This window comes from Equus przewalskii, chromosome 7, assembly GCF_037783145.1.
Source record: "Equus przewalskii isolate Varuska chromosome 7, EquPr2, whole genome shotgun sequence".
Lineage (NCBI taxonomy): Eukaryota > Metazoa > Chordata > Mammalia > Perissodactyla > Equidae > Equus > Equus przewalskii.
The window spans coordinates 53,991,878-54,015,570 of record NC_091837.1 but is presented as its reverse complement, the minus strand read 5'-3'; the positions used below and the strand labels follow the sequence as shown (position 1 = coordinate 54,015,570).

The window sequence follows — 23,693 nt, the reverse complement described above, 5'->3', positions numbered from 1 at the left end:
CTTTGCTGTTCATAATACTGGATTGCAAGCCTTCAGGTTAAGTGTCAGAAATACTTTTATAGCAAACTAACTCATTTCATTCAAAAATATTTATTGAGTTATTATTATTTGTCAGACTTTCTATTAGGGACTTGGCAATGTGGTAATGAACAAAACCGGATAAAGTCCCTCACTCATAGGGCTTCCATTTTGGTAGGATGAAACAGACAACACAAAAGCATGCTTGTCAGGAGGTGAGAAGTGCAGGGTAAGGGACTGAGTGTGATGGGGGTTGCTCTTTCATACAGTGTGGTCAACAATGGCATCTCATAAAGTGATGGAATAAAGTGACAGGGGAATAAAGCAGATATAGTGTTCTGGGCAGAAGGAGCTGCAAGTGCAAAAGTTTTGAGGCAGAATTGTACTTTTCCTGAAAATAACGTTCATTTGTAGAGACATGGATAGGAAGTATTCCTGTGGATTTCAGCAATGCGCTTTTTTAAATTATCTACTGCTTATTTGAAAGGCTTTTTTTTTTTTTTTTTGGTGAGGAAGATTTGCCCCGAGGTAACATCTATGCCAATCTTCCTCTATTTTGTATGTGGGATGCCACCACAGCATGGCTTGATGAGCCCTGTGTAGGTCCTTGCCCATGATTCAAACCCACGAAGCCTGGGCCGCTGAAGCACAGCATGCAAACTTAACCACTACACCACCAGACCAGCACCTTGAAAGCCTTTTACTAGTCTTTTATTTCAAAATAGCAGCTACCCTCTAAGCCATTAGGAGAGTTAATGAAGATATTTTAGGCCAGGATGTAGAAGAACATTAATGTATCAGAGACAGTAAATCCCTGCAGGCTTAAGTATCGTGTGGTGTATAACCGCAGGCACTTCTGTCTCTACTTGATTGTGGTAACAGTATGTTCTATAAAATGTATAAACAAAGTGCTATAGAAATACAGATAGGAAAACATAAATCCTATTTGGATGAAATGCTTAACAGTGAAAACTTCAGAGGGGCAGTGATATTTGAACTGGGTCTTGAAAGGTGGGTAGGAGTTTGTGAGAGATATGATGGGATAAAAGCATTGTGGGATGGGCACAGCATAAGCAAACACATGGAGGGAAATAGATGGGTGTGAATAAGGCAGAGGCGCTTGGCAAGTGGGTTGGTGGTAAGGAATAATTGGAGATGTGACAGAAGGGGTCAATTTGTGAATAACCTTAATTGCCATGTTGAGTTTGGACTCCATGCCATACGCAAAGCAGAGCTGGGAGCCATTGGCCATTTTTAAGTGGCAGAGTAAAGTGCTTAGGTCAGAGGTTTAGAAGTATTATTCATCAGTAATCTGGATTGTCAGGCATAAAGACTAGAGGCTGAGAACCCGGTTAGGAGACACCTGCCAAAGCCCTGTTGGGAAGTAGCGGACGCCTGGCATAGAGCAGTGGGTACAGGATGGAGAGGAAGGCATGGGGCTCGAGACCTTACCTGACAGAAGTAACTTTCCATGAAATTCATATTCAGACCTCCTTCTCTACCTTCCCTCATAGAATTTCTTCTTAATGTGCCAGAATATTCTTGACATGTCTCAGGTACTCCTGGTGTTTTAACTCCGTCTGTTACTTCCAATCCTGTTGTTCTTTCTCCTCCTCCCAGGTCTTGCATTTCTCTGCCACCATACTCATTTGTGTAAACCCCTAAAAGTGTCGATCAAATTAAATTTACTTTCTCGGTAATTAATCACTTACTGTAATGTATGGTTTCTTCATTTAAGTATACGGTTTGTGAGCCAAGAAATAAAATGAAGGCAATACATAAAGTAAGGAGATATAAATATGATATTGAGTTCAAAATAATATTATTAATCAATTTGTTAATTCAGTAATTACTTATTGGGAGACTGCTATATGTTGTGTTGGAATAGGAGGGCTGCATGGAGCTTACAAAAACCTATAACTTAGAGAGTTTGATTTCCAATTGGGGAAAAACACCCAAGTTCTAAAAGTTGAAAAAATAGCCTAAGAATACCTCAATGTATTATTAGAAAGCACAGGGCCTCCAGAAGAAGGTTTGAGAACCGCTAGATTTCAGAGAAGAGGCCGAAGCTATGGTGAGGGGAAAGGTTTGCGTGGAGAATCTTGGCTTTGCACTTGGATGTGAGGGATGAGTAGAAGCCTCTTACAGTCTTCGAGGTGGGTGAGATGAAATGATGGCCCAGACTATGGAAGTGCCACAGACAGAGAAAGTGTTGACAGTGGGATAGGTATCCTATGGCTTCAATATTTTAAAGATCTTGAGCTTAAGGACAGTATGTTATTCATACTTCTGTTACTCTGGTGCCTCTCATTGTGCTTTGTTCAAGGTTTGGGCAAAGATCTGTAGACATACTGAGGGAATAAATACATAAATAAATCCGGATGGGTTTGAGGATTTGAGAAGTCTTAGAACTGATTAGATGTCAATGAATCGGGAGAGGTAAGAGTCAACAGTGAGTTTCTGCTATTGAGGTGGGGGTATATTGGTAACAAAACTGGATTCATCAGGGGAAGAAATAGGTTTAAAGACTAGCATGTCAGTCTTTTGAATAAGGTCCAGTTTGGGTCCACAAATTACAAACATTCCTATGCCTCTTCTATTTTAAAGAGTTCAAGTAGAAAAGTCATGATTGCAAATTTGAAAAAAGACACTGAAAAATAAGAGAATCAAGAATATTTACCTTGAAAAAAGGCAAAATGGTACAACTATTTCCCAAGATATGAGTTTTTAAAATTGTTCTTTTGTATTAGAGTCATTTTGAATTATTAATGAATTGTGGAGGTAGATTCTAGCCTCAATAAATGAGCACAGATCTATTTTAATAGAGTTGTACTTTAATTCTAATTAGTAACTTTTTGGTAAATAACATTTGCTCTACTAGACAAAAAACCTTGACCAAAATTGACTTGTGGTTACAATTCAGTTCTTTTCTCCTGTTTATAGAAGTCCTAAACCAGGTCATCTCGTAAGTGCTCTCTGATGATTGAGGAAGATTTAAAAAAGTACAACATATCAGAATAATGATTACTGTAGGTTTTCCCTTACCATTTAATTTTCAAATTAATCATTTAAAAAGGAATGATAGAAACAATTTTAGAGACATGTAAGATAATTGAGAAATAGTAAGGCATGCAAAGACAGAGAACAGAGTTCCTTCCTAGTCATCGAGCTGTTAAAATAAAAAAAATAATTTTTTCTTACCTGAGGTGTCAATGTATTCAATTAGATTTGCATTATCGGGTGGTATTTGTGGTACACAGACAGTGGCGAAATCCTACAAGACAGGGAACGACATTTTCCCACTTGTAATGACTCTTTTCTTTCTATAGTTATACGTTGGGTTTGTTCACAAATTACCTCAGATTTTCTAAAAGAATACTATTTAGGAAACTTTTGAAATTCATCTAAAACCTGACCCTCATTCAGAAAGCCTCCCGTGGTTGCTTCCATCTGATTTGGATGTACCTTTGATGTCTGTTCATGTTCCCCATCGGCTACCCCAGAACAAAGAACAGCATAGGTGGTGAGTGATCGCAGGCATCTTGGTTTGTGTGCCTAGGCCCGAATTTAGGTGACAACCAAAGGCCATTTCTCACAGATTAGCACTTACCCCGGGTTTAGGCTGTGGTCCTTCTACTGCCCATGAATGAATTGCTCCATCTGTACATTCGGGAACAGGCTCAAAGCCGGCTCCACCACCAGAGGCACCTCCATAATCACAACACAACAACAAAAATGGGACCACTGATGGTGAAAGGATAGGAATATTGGAATTAGAAGTGGGGCCGTATTGCAACAAAACAACGTGCATTTTTATGATTAAACTTGAATCCTTAATATAACTCCATTTGAGTCCAAAAATACGATGAAAGTTTCAGAAAACAAACTGAATAATGCTAAGATACCAAAATCAGTGTGAGCTCCAGGATACTAGATTGCAATCAGTTTTAATTTGTTATATAGTATTCAAATTACAAATAGCATTGCACCATTAAAACAGATGAGTCTTTTCCATATCATTGCTCAGGAAAATGGCAAAGGAGAGAAGAAGGAAAGCTGGAGAGGGAGGCAATGTTTCATTCTTTGTGTTCCCTCCTCCATGACTTTATTTATTTTTCTCCTTTCACGCATGCCTGCCTTTTTTATTTCAACAGTAGAATCTTATTCATGCTTCAAGCTATTGTTCTCTATGAGGCTATTATTTTCCCCTACACGGATATCTTTTCTTGAAATTACTCGTGCACAAATAGAGAACGTTACACTGCTTAACAATGTCTTTTTCTGTTAATCAATTGGATTTTTCTTATTTATCTATATAAGTTTCTAGCACAGAGACTTTTAGATAATATGATCTTGATAAATGATTTGGAATGAATGGATGAATGAAGGAAAGAAGATGTAAATGAAAAATGCGAGGAAGGAAGGAAAGAAAGAAGAAAGCAAGGTATGGAGGAAGAAATATAGTATGGATAGTAATAGCAGAGAGAGGAAAGAAAGAAAGCAAGCAGGAAAAGAATCCCGTGTGTTTTGCTTTCTTGAATATATGCTAGGCTTAGAGATAGCTTTGACTCTAGAGGAATTTGACTCTAAAGCCCATGTACAATTTTTAAATCTTTTATTAATTACGCTACTCAAAGGTAGTCACCAATATAAAAAACAAACTCATAGTGATAGCCTATATTCCCGGTGGTAGAGATAATCAGCACCAGGGTAATTAAGTGACCTTTATAAAGTATTAAATTTTAAAGTTTTGAAATGTTGATTGATAATTCAAAGAAGTGAAATTAGGGAATTATCTCTTCTCATAGATATTTTATGTTATATTCTGCAAATCTGCTAGCTTTTTTCTTGCTTTGGTTCATTTTGATGAGAATGCTTTCTTTTTTTTAGCCTTGTTTCTCCTTTTCATGGAACTTAACATGGCCATTATTTCAATTTATTATGAGCCAATAAGAGTGCAATCGTATTACTTAATATAGAAATTTCTTGTTTTTTGAAACATATTTTAAATTATGGAAAAAGAGCCTCAACTTTAAGTTGTGTTATCAGCATGTCCAAACTCTTTGTGGTTTAGATGAATTCAGTTTTGATCAAAAAGTTCAAAAGGGTGAAAGTTATTTAAAATCAGAGAAAATCCAGTTTACTAATAAATATAGTGAGAATTATCCATTTTATGGTTGTTTGTGTATTAAGAGAAATGAAGGTAGAAAAAGTATCTCATATGCAAGTGCTCTGATTTCATATTTTATGTGTATATGTTTTAATTAAATAATATCTGAAGTATCTTCTGACACTAAGAGTTTATGATTCTATACTTGAAAATGGCAGTGCTTACATTAATTTCATTATAATGTGCAGATTTCAACCTGCTTATTTCAGAGCTCCCCTTATTCCTCAGAGCCTGCAGCATCTAGCTCATCTCCACACTAATTTCTGTCATCATCAAAGGCAATGTTAAGGGCCACCTTGAGAATCCATTGGTTGTTATATGCTCCTGGCTAGATCTTTGACTAGGTCTACTGTAATGACCACAGAATGTGGTCTATCTCTAAGTATTCCACGTGTGGTACTACTTTTCCAACATCAAAGCAATGTTATGAGGTAAGTCTTATTATTTCACAGATGACAAAAGTGAAGCTCAGAAAAGTTAGGTAACCTTTGACACGCTCAGACCACTAAATTTAGAAGCTGGAGTTTAAGTCTACCTCTATTTGACTCTCCTTTCATTAGGCTTTGTAGCCTTAGCACAGCACGAAATTCCTTCAAGGTCTAGCCCCTGCCTGTCTTTCCAGTCTCAGCTCTCACGATGCAGTCGTGTGTATCCTTTATTTCTCCCACATTGGGGTCCTTTATTTCAGTAACTTGCGCTCATTCTTTTGAGGTTTTGCACATAGATTTTTTTCTCCTTGGAGCATTCCCCTTTTCTTGTCCGTCAGGCCAGCTCCTATTCATCTGTTAACATCCAACTCAGAGTTTACTTTCTCTATTTGCCTTTTCTGATTGTTTCAGTCAGTTGTTTCTGATTATCTTCTTCACTCAAATATCAATTGGAACCTACCTGTTATGATACTTTCCCATTACCTTGAGACAGAATGCAAAAGAGTTTTTATCCTCCACTGCACTATAAGGAGTTAAGCAGTTAACTGTTTTTAAATCAGTACCAAACATAGACATTTCATGATAATTACACAAAATAAGAATTTGTAAAATATATTTTATCAAAAGATCAGAAAACTTATCTTCTCCCCACAGTATGTTAGGGGCACATATAAATAGGACTGTTAAAGTACTTACGTCCCAGGATCAAGAATCCCATGATGAGTAGTCCAATGCCAGCAGGACCAAAATGTACATTATCTGAGAGTAGTCCTCGATCTGGAAAACTATCGGGCCCTCCAACTAAAGTATTTGGGCCATTGCCAGGGGTTTCTGTATTGATAACAATGTCAGGACCAGGGGTCTCCTTTGTGCTAGTACCGGTATCACGTCCACCCCCTGGTGTGCCAGGTCCACCAACTTCCCAGCCATTACCCTGAAGGTCAATAATAATTGTACCAGTACAAGTTCTTTGAAGAGCATCTGTAACAAGGTTCAAAATGGAAGAAATATTTTATACATTTGTAATGGTTGTTGGACAATACAAAACTATTTTCTTTTTTCATCAATACTTATTTCAGTGTCTTTATTCCCATCAATTTGGTAACTCCCCAAATCATCCTTTGTCTGTGACTCAATTTTTAGATCAAACCATTATGAATATTAGTGCTCCTGAAAAACCGTCTCATGTGTTGAGAAACATAAACAGTAAATGCCACATTGTGGATTGGCCAGTGGTGTGTTATAAACCATAGTGGGGACAATTCTAGACTATTTTTTGCAATCTTCTCCATATGTTAGAGCTAGATTTTGTTTGTTGTTTTACTGTCTGTCATCTTTGTTTCTTATTTATTGTTTCCCTTTTACACACTGACAAAATGAACAGATGTTGAACAGGTTGGGAAGTCACTTCTACAAAAATCTGGGGATAAAGCAACATACCCCCAAACTCACAGCCAACAGTTCCCATAACTCATAGGAGAGAGAATTGGTGCTATCGGAGGTGGGGGGAAATCTTCATATCAATAAGAAAGTGAAGCATTTTTGTTTCACAAGCAGCTATTTCAAATTTGTTTTCCTCTGGTCCTTCAAAATTTCAATAAGTTATTGTGTTTGTTAACTAAAAGCAGAGGTAGGGACTTTTGCTATTTGTTTCAACTTCATTGCTTCACGCTTGCTGTTTATTTCATTTAACCAACCAACCAACCAACCAACCAACCAACCAGCTAGTATTTCAAAAGAGTAGACTGATTTTGAGTACATTTGATACAAAAGGTAGTACATCAAAATACATCTACATTTAGACCAGCAGGGGCACTCTTTGCAGTGATGAATATGTTCTAGATCTTGTTTGTGGCAGTGTATATACAGATGTATACATCTGTCAAAACTCATCAAGCTGTACACCTAAAAAGGATGTACTTATTATATCTTAATAAAGTTGAGTAAGAAATAGATCTGAATCTATATTTGTGTCCTTATCTTGCAACATAATTGGCCCATTAAAAGCTATCAAATAATTATGTCTTCTATAACAATGTAGCCAAAAAAATAGTATTTGTGAGAGGTGATAAAGAAGATACTTTTAAAAGAGAAAAGTTGCTCAGGCCAGTATTAAAAACATGTACTGTGGTTATTTACCTCAGACAAATAAAGTCAGCATATTCCGCATACTATTTAAATTTAATAGAAGCTCCTTGTATTTGGTTATCTATAATCACATTGCTGTGCATTGGAGCCACAGAACTTAGTCATCTTATAACTAGAAGTTTGTGCTTTTCGATCAACATCTCCCCATCGTCCCCATCCCCCAGCCCTTTTTTTGCTACCTTAAATGCTTTGAGCCATGTAGATTGTTTTTAATATTTTAAACAGTTAATCTTTTAAATATTCTGCAACCCATATCTATGAGGTTAAGTTTACTGCAAAAATCATTATAGTGTATCTTTATTTTTAAAGAAAATGTGATTTACTTTTCAAATTGTGTTCACATTACACTACTCCTGTCTGTAAACTCAGATAATCTAAAGCTAAATGTGTTTTGCCCAGCTGCAAGGGAAGAGAAGTAACAATATTTATGTGCCCACCAAGACACTTTCCGTGTGTCATAGCATACAATTTTCTCAAGAACTTTTTGAATCATTATTACAGTCAACTTTATTATTATTACTAGTAACACTATTTATTGGATTATTTCTTTACATTATAAACAGTTGGATATTATATATAATTTGAAGAGTATAGAATTATATAAAGAAGCAAAACAAAAACAAAGACAAAAACAGACCCACACTAGTGCTACCCAAGGACAACTGCTGTTGATATGTTGTTGTATTATCTTTTGGTCTTAATTATAATGCTTAAAATTTGCTAATTATTTTTGTTACATTGATAGATCATATGACTCCTATTTTGTATTTTTACTTTGCATTGTAAGAATTCTTCCATGTTTAAATAAATTTTTCATTAAAATAGTTTCTGATGGCTACATAATTTCATATCAAGTGGACCATGGCTTACCTACCCAGTTACCTATTATTGATCTTGCTTTCAATATTTAATTATTATCGATAATGTTATAATTAATATCTCTGTGCATTCAGCCTTTTATATTTAGGACTTTTTCTTAAGATTATTGGAGTTGAATAAAAATACAGGAATGATTGTGTTTGAAATTATTGTCATTATCTCTGTTAGATAAACATGAGCTGTGTTGTCAGACTTTGCCCATTGATGTAACCCGAGAACCTGTCGCAATGGCCGGTATTTGGTTAGGATTCGATGTATAGTTTCTGAATAAATGAATAAAGACAGCCCTGGAAGTACGTAACAGAGACAAGCTTAAATCCAGTGTATCTGATAGCAAAGCCCATGCCCTCTGAGCTCAGCTATGCTGATTCTATTGTTATCGTTTTTGTTGCTATTTTTATCATTATCATTGCATGTAATATTTATCCCCCAGAAGGTTGCATTTTTTGATGACAAAAGAAATGCTCTCTATTTCCTATGAGCCTAACAGTTTTGGAAGCAAAAGTTCTAGTTTTCCCTTCACGTATGCAATTGTTGGATGTTGGATATAAGAAAAGTAGTAAACTGGCAGTTGCTTAAGATAATTTCAGCACTGAATCAAAACAAGCTTTATCTGTGAATGGAATCAGCATTTCTATTTATAATATACAGTTTAAAACCGACATTTATTTTGACTGATTGTGGAAAAGAGCAGTATAATTTGGTAAAAATTCTGAATAGTTGAATGACTTTAAAAAGTACTATTTTATTTCTTTTTAATTTATTATGCAAATAGAAATTGTCAACCCCTTTTTAGGACAGCTGAAAGAGGGAAAAGAGAGGGAGAAAAAAACAGGGAGAGAAGAAGATAGGAGGGAGGAAGAGGAATTGAAATAGCAAATATTGCTCAGTAGAATTAGCCTTGAGAAACGTTGCTCCTTCGGTGACCAGCCTGTTGAATTTTGTTGGTTGTGAAAAGTAATGTAAGCATGCCACCTCCAAACTGTTTACACGAAGTTGTCCATCAACTTTCCCAAGATTAGGTAAAGTTAAGTTAGCTTGGCTTCTAGCCTAACTATTTGAAAATTATTTTAAAATGCAATTTAAAAATTTCAATTACTGACGTTAATAAGAACTAACATTTATTGAATGTCAACACTCTCTTAAGTGCTTTACATGTAAGAACTCATTAAATACTTTTAAATCCATTTTGTTATTGTACAGAAGAGGAGACTGAGGGATGAATGAGTTAAATAACTTCTCTAAAATCCTATAGCTAGTAAGTCATGGTGTAAGATACCAACCCCGTCTCCCTCCAGAGCTCACGGTCTTATCCACTAAATTATACCGTCTCTAATATTATTAAAGATTTGATTCTATAATGCCCAGTATGTTAACTTTTGTTGGAAAAAAGAGTCACTTCAAAATACAGTAATTAAAATTTTAATTTCAGAGTGAATATGTAACTTCCTCTAGAAGGGACAAAGTTAAATTGATTTCTTACCATCTATAGATAGAATTGTTCCTTGGTATTTTCCATTCAGCATGTCATATTGCTCCCTGGTAACTTTATTTTTCAAAGTAATTATGCCCGTTTCTGAGTTAACAGCAAGCAAGTCAGCTGGATTAGTTCCCATTACATATCTGTGTTTGAAAGAAAACAGTACCAATTAATGTTAGCTATCTAAAAACAAAGAGATAGAGAGAGAGATTTTAATTATAAAATGTATGTTTCCAATCAGTAGCTATAACCCCTGGATATAATTAACAATTATTAGAGACTTTATTTTTTTCAGGGTTGTCCCAGCTGTTTGAGGACATTCTAAAATAGACAAAGATTTAAATTGAAGAAAAAAGGAATTACTGAGCAGCCACTTCTGGTGGAATGTCTCTTATGCCCACATGGATGTCAGAATAATCCTCGATGCTTGCAGCCTCATTTTTTATTTGATTTTGGTAGCATCAAAACTATCCTGGAGCACCCAGATCTCAGGACTCCCTGGGCTGCTCCTCATTCTAAACTATTCTCTTACCAAAGAAGTTGCTTCTCCTTGGTCAGCTTAGCCTTCATCCCCTCCCTATTTCCACACCCCTTTCCCATATGCACAATGTACACGATGACTTTACAGGACTTCTTTTGAATTCCAAACCATGTCTTTGCCTCGTGCCTCTATCCTATTCTATTCTCTTTCTCTCCTCATCTGTGACTTTGATGTTTTCCTTCTCATTTACATATTTGTTAAACAAGCACTGGTTAGATAGCTCTGTCTCAGGCACCGTGATAAACCTAGGGAAATGGAACTTCTGAGAGGAGACAGGGTTAGGCTGGGGGGTTATCTGCCCTTGGTGAACTCACATCTGTGGGGTACAAGACAGTTTATCAGCAATGGTGGTACAGTGTGATAAGAGCTATCACAGAAATACATGATGTGAGGAGAATACAAAGAAAGAACTTTTAAAGCTCATTTGTGAGGTCTTCCCCCTCTGTTATTCTTGATCACAAGCACATGTGAAAAATACATGTGCACGTATATGCACAGATTTTTCATGACCAAGTAGAAAAATTACATAGCATACTTTTTCTTTAGTTTAACTAATTTTTTATATCAAAGTTATTATTGACCCATACTAAGAGATGATTCAAGTGAAGAAAGTAACTGAAATGAACCGACTATATCTAATTGATTTCAGTCTGGGCAAATTTTCAGTGGGAAAATCAGTCCATAAAATCTTCCAAGAGGAATAACCATGATTTATTGGAATCAGCTAATGATTGGTCAACAAAATATGTAAACATAGGCGAGTGAAACTTTCAAGATACAATATCTTCACATTTTACGTCTTTACGTTTTTACATCTTACATTTTGTACAAATTTTTGTGTTTTCTTAAGTTAAACACTCTAAATTAAGTAACACTTCAGTAGTTGGCACTTATTATGGTTGAATAAATGGTTTCAAAATTAATGAAAAATGTTTTAACTCAGATACTTAAAATTTCTAAAAAGAAAATCGAACTTAAGTTCAATATGTGGTGAAAATTAGTTGGAAAATGTCAGTCTTACCTAACAGTTGTTGAAGCTAGACCTGTGTCCAGATCAGTAGCTATAAAGTCTCCCACTTTATAATTTTGTCCCATATCACTAGTTACTACATATGTCTTTGAACCTGGACGGAACACCGAGCCTTCCACTACATTTAACACAGTCACGGAGATCGCAGTTGCTGTGAGTTTATATTGAGACATAACTGAATGATGAAATTCAGCTTTATTTCTAACACCAATACTAAGTTGCAGATTCTTTACATCTTCATAATCTAGGGGCTAGAAAATACACAGTAAAAGAGTTTTACTATAAGAAGAAAAACATTCCAGAAGAAAGAGAAATTCTTTGATAATAGGCAAAAAAATTCCTGCTTTCTTTAATTAAATATAAATACATATAAATACACAATCTGTTCTTACTTTCTTTATCTTTAATTCAATACAAACACATGAAAATATAGTAGGAAAAAAATCCAATTGTCCTAGATCCTTCATTGAAATAGTTGAAAATGTATGACATGAGTTCTAATTGTCCACCAAATAAATTAAAAACTTAATATAGTTTGTCAAATCCATGCATTTTGTGGTACAAAGACAGTTTATGTTAACTTCTATCATTTTATGTTTCTCAGAAAATAGCTCTATATATTACAAAGCATGGGCCGAATACATCTCAGATTCAATCCTTTGACTGATTTTATCCATAAAGAACTGTTTAAAAGAAATTTTACTTCTGTAAATATGACTTCTTTCAATAAGTTAGGTAATAGAACGCAGTATATAAATAATAAAAAGAAATCCTTATTTTCTTCTACATACTCTGGAAAGAAATTATTTTATATTATAAAATAAAGTAGTCATTTTCATTATGAAAGATGGTGTCAATATCCACTACTCATAAAATCCACGAACAACTATGTGTTATGCCTGTAAGTACCAAATGTATTTTTCTAAATTTTCACATGAGAGTAATTTAGATGACCATTGATTCACCCACTGAACTCTCCACTTAGCTAAAATTTCCAATCTTTGCTCTAATATTATCTTTATTTGCAGTTCCAAGACTGACTATAAAATCATGGATGCATATACATTACACACACATACACACATACATTACATATATATAATCACAACAAAGGAATGATATATGATGTCACATCTGGGAGAAAAATCAACATCGTTCTCATTTACAGATAGAGATGTTGAGAACAGACAGACTAATTTTCTAAAGTAATATAGTAATTTGAGGTGAAATATATTAGGACTCAGTTTTCCCAGCATGGAATCCTAGATAGGATAATGGAAAGAAGATGAACTTAATAGCTAGAGAAATCTAGGTTTGAATGTTAGCTGTACACTTAACTAGCTATGAGAACTTGAGCAGATTACATACTCTCTCTGAACCTCAGTGTATTTATTTGCCATATGAGCATATAACCTAATGTGCAGGGATGCTGTGAGGAATAAACTATAGCGTTCACACACTGCCTCAGTAAATGGAAGCTATAGGCATGGTGACACTTTTTGAAGACACTTTATGAAGACACACATTCCTATGGGGAAAGAATTCCTTAAGATTCTATTTCCTAAGGCTGTTCTGAAGGAAAGAAATAGTTAAAAAGGGATTACATTTTACCATGAAGAAAACACATTGCATGCATCACACACAGTCCACATGCACAGCTATTGAAGATTTAAAAAATAGACTTGACAAGTCTTGTAGCACAGGGTGAAACCTTCACTATTGGCTTCCCTAAAAGTCAGACATTTTTCTTCTCACGTCTCAGAGGAAATTCTACTGCAGGTAAATGTGGTGGATCATTAATGTTGGGGGGGACATAGGAGAACTCTGCTGACTTGGACCAAATCTCTGGTATATTTATGTTTGTAGTAAGCCTTGGTCAGCAGCCACAGTGAGATGAGAATGTGATAATCCTAAAATTGCAGTAATTTAATTTTAATTTTATAAAAACACATTGGAAGGGCTGGCCTGGTTGCATAGTTAGGTTTGCACACTCTGCTTCAGTGGCCTGGGGTTTGCGGGTTCAGATCCCTGGCACAGACCTATACACCACTCATCAAGCCATGCTGTGGCAGTGTCCCACATACGAAATAGAGGAGAATTGGCACAGGTGTTAGTTCAGGGGCAATCTTCCTCAAGCAAAAAGAGGAAAATTGGCAAGAAATGTTAGCTCATGGCCAATCTTCCTCACCAAAAAAAACCCCACCACATTGGTGGGATAAGCAATTTTTAATTTACATGATGGATATTCTTACTGCAAATAATTGACATACAATTTTGACATGGACATTTTTTGTTTTTTGAAGATTGGTGCCTGAGCTAACAACTGTTACCAGTGTTTTTTTTTTTTTTTTCTGCTTTTTCTCCCCAAATCCCCCCAGTACATAGTTCTATATTTTAGTTGTGGGTCCTTCTAGTTGTGGCATGTGTGATACCACCTCAGCATGGCCTAATGAGCGGTGCCATGTCCGTGCCCAGGATGTGAATCGGCAAAACCCTTGGCTGCTGAAGTGGAGTGCGTGAACTTAACCACTCGGCCATGAGGCCGGCCCCTGGACACATTTTTTTTGAAGGCCACATTAAATCTGCTTTAAAAAATATTCTTCAAACATCTAAAACAAAACCTTATGCATTAGTCCTACTTTGTTGTAGGTGTAAAATAAGATTCATGTTTAAAAATGCTTTGAATTTATATGATCTGTGAGAGAGTACTGTATTGATAGAAAAGAGTTTCAAGTTACAGTACAATGCCTATTTTCATGAAATGATACAAGTAGAAAAACTCCTTATAAAACAGCCCTATCTCATATATTATTTTAAAACACAGTACTTTTTACTCTTTACCCACTCAAGTTTGTGAAATATTAGCATCATTTTAAGATTAACATTTTGAAAAAGACCAAGAAAACAAAATATTTAGGATAATTATATCATACCTTAACAACCTTTAAAATTCCTACATTTGTTCTTTCATTCATTTCTATGTCAAACCAACCTCCCTCATTTCCAGAGATAAAGAAAATGACTGCCATCCAGTTAGCTGAGTACTCCTCATCCAGATCAATTACTCTAATCTGGAGCAAATCTGAATTGAGAGTATTTTCTTTGATTTCGATGGCATACTGAAAAAAGAAGTAGAAAATGTTAACACAAATCGTGTGACGGAGAGAACTATGCTAGACTTATACTAGAATGTTTACAGTCATTGTTTAGAAAAGGGATCTGTTTATAGTCTCACTTTTCATCGTTCAAATTTGTTTTTATTCTATTATATAAACAAACACAAGACAATGTACGTGTCTACATTTGGGTTGTATGTGACTAAAGATAACATGTATATCTGTGAATAGGATTGTTAGACCAAATTTTAGGGTGTAGTGAGTTTAAAGTTATTAATTTCAGGGACAAGTACTTACTGTAGACTGTTCCATGTAAGGGATGTTATCATTGACATCGAGGATTTTAATGCTGCATTCACACTCTGCTGCCATTCCATCTGCCCCGCCATCTCGGTCTGAGCCTCTTACAGCAAGAGAATACTGGCTGTATTGCTAAAAATTCACATTACAAACAATATCACAGTTGATGATGACAGTCCTTATTCTGTCTCACACAAGGTTCTTTTAAAATGCTGGCTCAACATTTACAGAAATCTATGATGGAGATGGGGTCACACAGAATATTGAAAATCCGCAAATCTCACATGAATCAGTATGGAAGTCGCCACTTGCATCCTCGACAATGCTTATCCAGCATCATTTCAAAGAAGCAACATCTTTTAAAGGGCTCGTTCCTTATTATATGTCCAAGGGTTGAAAAAATTTGTAAACGGAGAAGTGGACCACAATGATCAGGAGGAGCAAGATTAATGTTTACCAAGGATTTATGGCATGAAAATTCCATGCTCTAAATGAGCAGCCCCTGAGTATGCAAGAAGAATAAAAAGATAGCAAATAGTTTGCATTTTGGGGGGTGGCAGGTTGTGGCGGTGGAATTACTGCTGATGTATCTGTTCTTGAGTCTACTCAATGGTGCTTAAACTTTTAGAAGCTGGTAAAAGCTACAGAGCCTTTCCCACACACATGTGCATATACATACTCATTCAGAATTGTGGGTATAATGTTAGGGATTCATAGAGACATCTTGAGGTCTCTCCATGGACGCCAGCTTAAGAATATTTGCTCCAGTGGTTTCCCAGTGACCGCAGAGTTCCTTTACTTTTTAGAGCCACTAAAACCCTTTTAATAATCCCACTGGCTCTTTAAGAAAGTTTAAGAGAGAAAAGCTAAATAGTCAATTTCTTCTGATAGCAATTTTCAAACAAGTGAAAAAGGAGATTTAGGTAACCTAGAAACTGATGGCATTTAAAAAGTGTAAAAATAATCTGATTTACCCTAAAGTAGGAGTCATTAGCAGGGAGATTATCATTTTAAAATAACTATAGTAATTAAAATAAAATTTAATTGCGTATCGTATTCATTTATATCCCTCGAATTCATGCAGGTGAGCTATATTCTATCAATATTTAAAAAATAATGAAAAAGTGGATATTTTAAATTAAATTAGGAGACCACACGGCATGATAGAAACTATGTAATGCTGATTCTAATTTGGTAACAATCACTACTTATTTTCTTATTTGCAAGCGAAAAGATTGGTCTGGATGTTACTTAATTCCTGTCCATCATTTCTGACCATTATTATTTCCCAAAGTAATCAGTGGACTGTCAGTAGGCATGACATAGGAGGGAAAAAGAGTTCTGTTGTCAAATGTGCTTAGGATATGCTGGGTTAAAGAAAGAAAAACAAGTTTCTTAGTGTGTAAAAATTCTTGGACCTTCTACTGTGTTCACATGCGTAGTGACTTGCCAAGATGGGGGACATGATAACAATTGTTTCTTAAATTTATTTCATTATGAAACACTCTTTTAAAAAAAAACAAAATGGAGCTTTTGCCTCTATCTTATGTATATTTTTATGTATTCTCAAAATATAGTGCTCTTAAATTGAGGCAAATCCTAAGTAAGATTAAATGAAAAATGACAGCATAAAATGTATTTGAGGAATTCCCATTTTTTCATTTTAAAGAGATTTCTTGTGTCATTCCCGTAGGTGAAAATGTTATGTAATTAAAATTTAAAAATATTATTTTCTTTTTCTTTCTTAGGTACTCTTGCATGCAGAATTAGTTCCTTTGAGACTGACAACCCATTCAAAGAAAAAGAAATTACCTCTCTGTCTAGGAAATTATTCATCGTCCGAATTTCTCCAGTATTTCTGTTGATAATAAACATTGGTGAATCGGAAGGCTCCTGTCTTATGATCTTGAAAGCTATTTTTGAGTTCAAATTATTTGGTTCATCCGCATCGGTAGCATTGAGTCTCATCACCAGCGTATCTAGAAATCAAGGAAAATTGATTGTAACTTGACAGTTTGCATTTTCGTTATAGTATAGTGTATTGCTTTTCCAACAAGGTGTTAGGTTTAGTTGGTCCATATAACGTGCACTCTACCATTTTCCCTTTCTACTTTTTCAACATATCAATAGCTTAGCTCCTTTCTAGACCTTTGATTTGACAAAAAGATCACGTTTTACTAGGAACCTAGACATTACTAGTAGTTAGGTAACAAAGAAATGTTTTATTCTGGCTTTCCATTTCTTATTCTAGTATAATTCTTTTTTGTTTTTTAAAGGCTCCTGTGGTGAAACCAAATGATATTAAGGCCAGACCAGCTCTCTTCCAACTTGAGCACTTTCTAGCCATGTGATCTTGATCTAAGTTTCCCCTTCTATCAATGGGAATGATAATAGTACCATCCTCATTGAATGCATAGAAAATTAAATAGCTTAATGAGAGAAAATTATATAAAGTTCCTATTGAATAACACACACTCAGTAAATATATATTATTGTTCTGGTTTGCGTGGCTCCTCGTGAAATGCTAAGTAACTAGTGGACTTAAAGAGATGCGTGTTTAACTATGTGCTTTGTCCTTTCCCTGATCTTTCCTGTTAATCTTTTAAGCAGTTTTGGTGAAGGACACTGAAGAATGTGAAAAGCTGCCAGTGTTCATAAACCAGAATACTTCTCTACACTCGAACTCTTTCAAGCACAATTGTCCCGTCTATAGACACAAATGCCCCAGAGTATCTCCTATCTCTCCCTCTGTCTCCTTTCTCAATCTGTGTATATATGTATGTTCATCTCAGTATTATTTTTTAAATGTTTTCACTAGGCAATTCATTAATTAATTATGATATGTTCATACAATGAAATCTGATGCAACTGTTACAAGGAATGAAGACATCCCTATTTCCTAATGTGGAAATATGTCCAAAATAGATTTAAATAAAGATTCACATTAGGGATTAGTAAGTAAAATGTGGTTCCATCTGTTTCGAAAAACATGTTTATATATCTTTATATAATTATAAAACATATGTACCTAAATAACTAATGACGGTGCTTGCCTCTGAAGAATGGTACTAGAGAAAACAAAGAACAGATTTCTATTCCATTTTTATTTCCATATTGTGTGAAGTTTTACAACAAACAATTTTAGAATGGTATTTTTAAAAGTTTAGAGTGTAGACATACTATTTTAATGAAGAGAAGTAAAATGTAAGGATTTTTTTAATTTTTAAGAAATTATACCACTTAAAGGTTAAAAGGAACTATGGTAAGTTGATGTTTTGAATTCATATGAGAAATCATCTCTGCTGTTTTTAATATATTTAGGATAATCTTCAGTGGTGTGCTAAACGGTTAATATTCTGTCCCTCCCAAGTGGCTGAATATTTGGCAGTTAAAACGTTGCCATTTACAATAATCCGTGAGGAGACCACTATACCTTAAGGTTGTCAAAGCTGTTGCAAGCAAATGCTCTCTCTAGTTTATAGGTTTTCTGGCGCCCCTCAGCTAGCATCACTTGAGACAATCAGCTTTATATATGCATGGTGGGCCAAACAGGATTAGCTTTGTAATGCATTTCAAATACACAAAACCAATGACTTGAGTAAAAAAGCAAACAAAACCTGTATTTATCAAATCATATATAAGAAGGGGAAGCAATGCTTATTTTGCATTTATTTGCTGTCACCAAAAGCTCTTAAAGACTATGGCCACAAAGTAGATTGCCTGCAAGTGATTTTTATGAGTGACGTTAAAGTAGTTAAAATTGGAAGAAAAAAAAAAAGCGGTATGAATAGAAATGGATGAGATTGCCCTTCACAGCAGTCAGGCTGGGAGGCTAAATGCCCAGTGCCCCTGCCACCACTGTGCAAAGCACTTTTGGAATTTCTCCTTAGGAATCTACTCCAGAGCTGCTGTGTGGGTTACATAAGAAAATCCTCCTTGTTACACTGGAGTTGCTCCTTGTGTATGACAGATTGGAGCTGCTTCCATAGTGGAAGGGAAAGTCATTATGGAGACTTCGTCACGCCTTTCTGTTCTGCATGTTTTTCTGTACTCATCTCTTACGTTGGTGATGTGGTACCTTGACATAGTTTAGCCTCTAGTTGCCTGGCTGTTAACAATGATCTGAAAGCCAATATACTCTTGTTTCCGTAATAAAATAGATAACTTACTTGCATTAGAATTTTCTTCTATTTGTCCTACAAAAGTAGACATAGAAAATACTGGAGGGTTGTCATTTATATCCAAAACCCTGACTCTGAGCTCAAGAGGCCTCTCTAAATCTTGACCCATTGAATTCAGAGCCCGGCAATAGATCTAGGAGAGAAAAGAGGAATAATTATATGGCGCACCACATATTTATTAAGTTCTTACTTTGTTTGGGCACTATGCTAGGTATTGTGGGTAGCTAAAAGAAAAGTAAGACATATTATTTCCTACCAGAATGTAGGCACAAGCAGTACTTATAATTAATAAGGGGAGGCAAACACAAACTCAAAATGCTCTTTCAGAAAAGGTAACACGATAAGTTATGTAAAGGAAGAACAAAATACTATGACTTCATATTAGGATATAATGATTGAGACAGATGAAAGAGAATTTCGACAGGTGGGGAGGGGAATTGCCAGAGTGTTCCAAGTAAAGGGATTCATGTGAGAAAAGAAATAGAGTGATGAACATGCATTGTTTGAAATTAGGACTAGGGCCTATTGGGAGTTTGAGGATGTGGTAAGGGAGCGTCACATGGGAGCTTCAAAGAAATATAGCATTCATAAGCTAGGTGGGGCTATGTGGGTGTTGTCTTATTATTATTATTATTATTCATATTTGTAGTATACATAAGTGTAATGTATACTGTTTTACCTGTGTGGTATATTTCATATAAAAATGCATTGTGCTTCAAGAAAAGCTAACATGCTGGCATGCTGATTTAGAATTTGTAGGAGATTAGGCAGGAATATTGACTTGGAATTAAAGTAGTTTGAGGAATAAAGACAAGCAGTATGAGTGAAAGCAGCAAGCATAGATTACTATCTGAAGGTGTTTTGGGATATGGATTGATAGGGTTTTAATAGAAGAGGTGACAAGATCAAGGAAGGTTTTCTTTATTTTTTAAGTACTAATAAGGGTTGGCCATGATGATAGATGGAAATAGAAGCAGCCAATGGACAAGCAGGAGAGAGATGAAAAAACAAAGTTGATGGAATAAGGTTTTTGAAGAAACAGGTAATTATGGGACAATGGAAATGTCTTGGGAGAAGCTGTGGGAAAAAGCAGAAAAGTGATCCTGTTTGGGATTTAATGCAGAACATTTTTGAACCAGAAGAGAGAGAATTAATTGTGGGAGTTTGTGATGGGGGGGCCTCAGACTTTCTAATGAAGTTGGTCACCAGGTCAGCTGTTGCAAGTGGAAATGAGGTTGAGGATTTGAAGTTTTGTCACAGCCACAGTAAAGAATGGAGGGAAATTCAGTAAGAATGAATTAAAGTATTTCTAAGGTACGTTCTGAGCTCAGGTAAGCCTGAGCAGTGTGAATTTATTATAAGGTATGTTCACTCAGAAAAGGTTACCCTAGTAGCTCCAGAATCATCACTTGACATTGGAGTTAAAAGGAACCAACATTCTCAATCGAATTAAATAAAAAGAAGTAAAAGTTAGGTTCTTGCCTTTCTAAACAAATATTTTAGCTTGCCATTGGGACAGACCAGATATTAGCATTTTTGCTAAGGCACTTAAGCAAAACTCTCTTCTCTCTCTCAATCTTTTCTTTGTTTCTCTTGAGTCAAGGGATGCTCATGAATTTTAAGAGACAATCAAAAATGCCTAATATTTAGACTCTGAGCTTATCCAAAGATAATTTAGGCCTGAACATATATATTGACATGGAGCCCACTTACAATGAAAAAAGGGGTGACCTCTCGATCAACTATGGATGTTATATTAATTTCACCAGTTTTTTGATTAATAATGAAGATTCCATAAGGTGGTTGATCAATTCCTACTCCAGAGATGCGGTATGTAACTTGCTGGTTTGCAGCACAATCTGAGTGAATCTGCAGAAAAAGTACAAGTGAAAATATTACGGGGAGCAAATAAAGAGTGCTATGTTTGATATACGGCAGCTGTCTTTCTTGAGAATTGTTGAATATGAGCACCTGTTATCTTTTACGAAATGCTAGAAATAGGGAATCATTTTCCTAGATAAGTAGAATAATTACAGCTCTGGAATTTTCAATGGAACTGACAATGGAATAAAAGAAATTCAATTTTTATTTCTACCAAATAAGAAAAAAGTAAAATATCACTCTAATAGATCGAAGTCTAAATCATTCATTCATTCAACATTTACAATTTGATCGTATTATTTTCAGGCTCTATGCTAGCACTGAGCCTAGAGTAGAAACTCCTTGCCCTCTTAAAGAGTTTACCAATGTTGTTATGTAACTAGGATCTTATGATTCAAAAATTTTTTAAAACGGAAAGTTTTAGAAGAAAGTTTTAAGTGGATTTATGTACCTGACAAGCGTTATCCAACTCTGTGTAGAAGCTCTTAATTCTGAAAATGGGGGGGACGTATTAGCAGAAAAGTAAGGAGACCATCCCAAATAAATGGTTATAGAAACCAGGATTCTTTCTTTGAAATAAAATATTCAATGACTGTCAGCAAATACTACTGATGAATCTCTGTGTATATCTGTATGCATGTTTATGTGTATATCTATATATGCATAATACACATATATTTGTATGGGTGTGAATCTGCATGTGGCAATGTGTTTCTGAGTGTGTGTATGTATGTGTGTGTGTATACAAAGGAAGACAAGGGAAAATGAAAGGAAAAAGTGTGTATGAAAGAGGGTACATTGTGAATGTTTATAAACAAGCCAAAAGTAGGAATTCAATTCTAATAGATTGTGAGGCAGAAAGAGCATACATTGAAATACTTCCTCTGCGTGTGCTGAGTGCTAAATTCATTCTTTCAATCACTATAGTTTTTTCACCTAGAGTTTGCAGTAACACATGATCAGGTGTATTGATTTCACAAGTGAGGTCAGTCAATGTTTAACTGTTTACCTGAGCGCCCACGTTTCTTAATGTATCCTTTCAGTGGCTTCAGTTTTCATAATCTTAATGACAATAGCTCTTTACCATAACTTCTCAGTGAGATATGTTCATAAAGTATTTAAAAGACAGGTTCTTTTGAAACCTTAACCTTGTCCATTCTGATTTATGATTTTATGCTTTGGGGTTGATACTTACTTTGGCAATTGGGTTCCTCTTTGAGTTGTCTTCACCTTCACGACAGGCTGCAGCGAACTTGATCCATTCCCGTTTTTGCCTTCTGATTGAATGCCACTTGATGGTGCCATTTTTAGTATTATAATCTCTTACCTTGAATGGGTAGAATAAAGTAATACTATCTATTAACTTTTATTCATAATTCACATTCCACTGGAGGTTTTGAAGGAGGGGGGTAATTGAAATGTCAGAAAGAAATGTTGTTTAATTGAGAAAATTGGCAATTTTGATAATCTATTACTTTTAGCATAACATTAAATTTACTTGTAAGGATGAATTTTCTTTGGAAAATATGTTGTTACTCCCAAACCATTTTCCTTGTTTTTAATTTGAAAAAAATAGATTTGCTATGTATTACCTGGATTCGAAATTCACTGTTAACTTCCACCACCACCTATAAAAATAAGATAATCATAGTAGTTAATTTTTAATTGAATGGTTTACAATTCATGTTATCCTATTGCTTTAAAAAAGTCAAACAATAGTCTTGTGAGGTATTAGAATCATTTTATCAGTCCAGTAGCAGGTGGATCTGGTTTATCCCTCAGATCTGAAAATAATGATGCTAAGGATTCCTTTCCATTTGCTTTTTACCTTTCAATTTTGCTCTTCTTTTTTTTTATTACTTTTATTTTTTAACCTCTTTTTTATTCTTAGTCTTTGCAGATACTTGTAATCACATGAGCTAGGACATTTGAAGCAAGAACTCAGGGAGAACGAAGGTTGGGAACTCAGACTCTCCTAGTAAATCTTGTGACTGAAGAGCTGGAGATACTCTGATGCTATTCAGTGATATTCAGCAATAACTCATGATGCTAAAACATTTGACTTTAGTTTCCGAATCAGACTAGACACAGATGGAAATAGAAAAAAAAATATTTTGGAGTAAAGAAAGGATATGAAGGAGAAAGTATCTAGAAAGCTTCAGAATATTTGCTCCTTCACATTCCAATTCTAGATGGAAGATTTTTCTAAGATTCTTGAAAATCTTGATGATATTTTTTACTTGCTTTGAAAGATGAGAATAAAACGTTCTAAAATAAAAAGTAAATAGTTTCCTTCATGTAAAAATGAGTTCACAGTTAATGTTTTACTGTTAGCACCAAACAAAATAGATACCATAAATGCATCCTTCCATAAAAAGGAAAAGAAAGTGCGGGAGTGAAGGGACAAATTGCTGGGTAAGCAACTTCTATTAGTCTTTTCTCCTGAATTAAACAATTTCTCTGGCAAACGCGTGAACTGGTCAGGCAGAGCTCTGCCTGGTTTCAGCTCTGGCCTTGATCT

General features: G+C 35.2%; 1 protein-coding gene and 1 long non-coding RNA gene across 3 annotated transcripts in view; one reads left to right on the top strand and one right to left on the bottom strand.

The window, feature by feature from the left end:
* LOC139084843 (uncharacterized) overlaps positions 1 to 16,998 on the top strand; it is a 154,903-nt gene extending 137,905 nt beyond the window's left edge. For both annotated transcript variants that reach the window (XR_011542645.1, XR_011542646.1), the window contains one exon: positions 16,859 to 16,998. This is a non-coding gene — a long non-coding RNA (uncharacterized lncRNA). The remainder of the gene's footprint in view (positions 1 to 16,858) is intronic.
* DSG1 (desmoglein 1) overlaps positions 1 to 23,693 on the bottom strand; it is a 37,762-nt gene that overhangs the window by 5,498 nt on the left and 8,571 nt on the right. The window contains exons 3-15 of the mRNA XM_070629836.1: positions 22,765 to 22,800; positions 22,368 to 22,499; positions 21,005 to 21,160; positions 19,280 to 19,424; positions 16,923 to 17,089; positions 15,108 to 15,242; positions 14,628 to 14,813; positions 11,686 to 11,945; positions 10,127 to 10,266; positions 6,313 to 6,597; positions 3,629 to 3,762; positions 3,220 to 3,292; positions 1,471 to 1,679 (exon numbers count right to left, since the gene is read on the bottom strand). Coding sequence (XP_070485937.1) covers positions 1,471 to 1,679; positions 3,220 to 3,292; positions 3,629 to 3,762; positions 6,313 to 6,597; positions 10,127 to 10,266; positions 11,686 to 11,945; positions 14,628 to 14,813; positions 15,108 to 15,242; positions 16,923 to 17,089; positions 19,280 to 19,424; positions 21,005 to 21,160; positions 22,368 to 22,499; positions 22,765 to 22,800 — 2,058 coding nt within the window. The remainder of the gene's footprint in view (positions 1 to 1,470; positions 1,680 to 3,219; positions 3,293 to 3,628; positions 3,763 to 6,312; positions 6,598 to 10,126; positions 10,267 to 11,685; positions 11,946 to 14,627; positions 14,814 to 15,107; positions 15,243 to 16,922; positions 17,090 to 19,279; positions 19,425 to 21,004; positions 21,161 to 22,367; positions 22,500 to 22,764; positions 22,801 to 23,693) is intronic.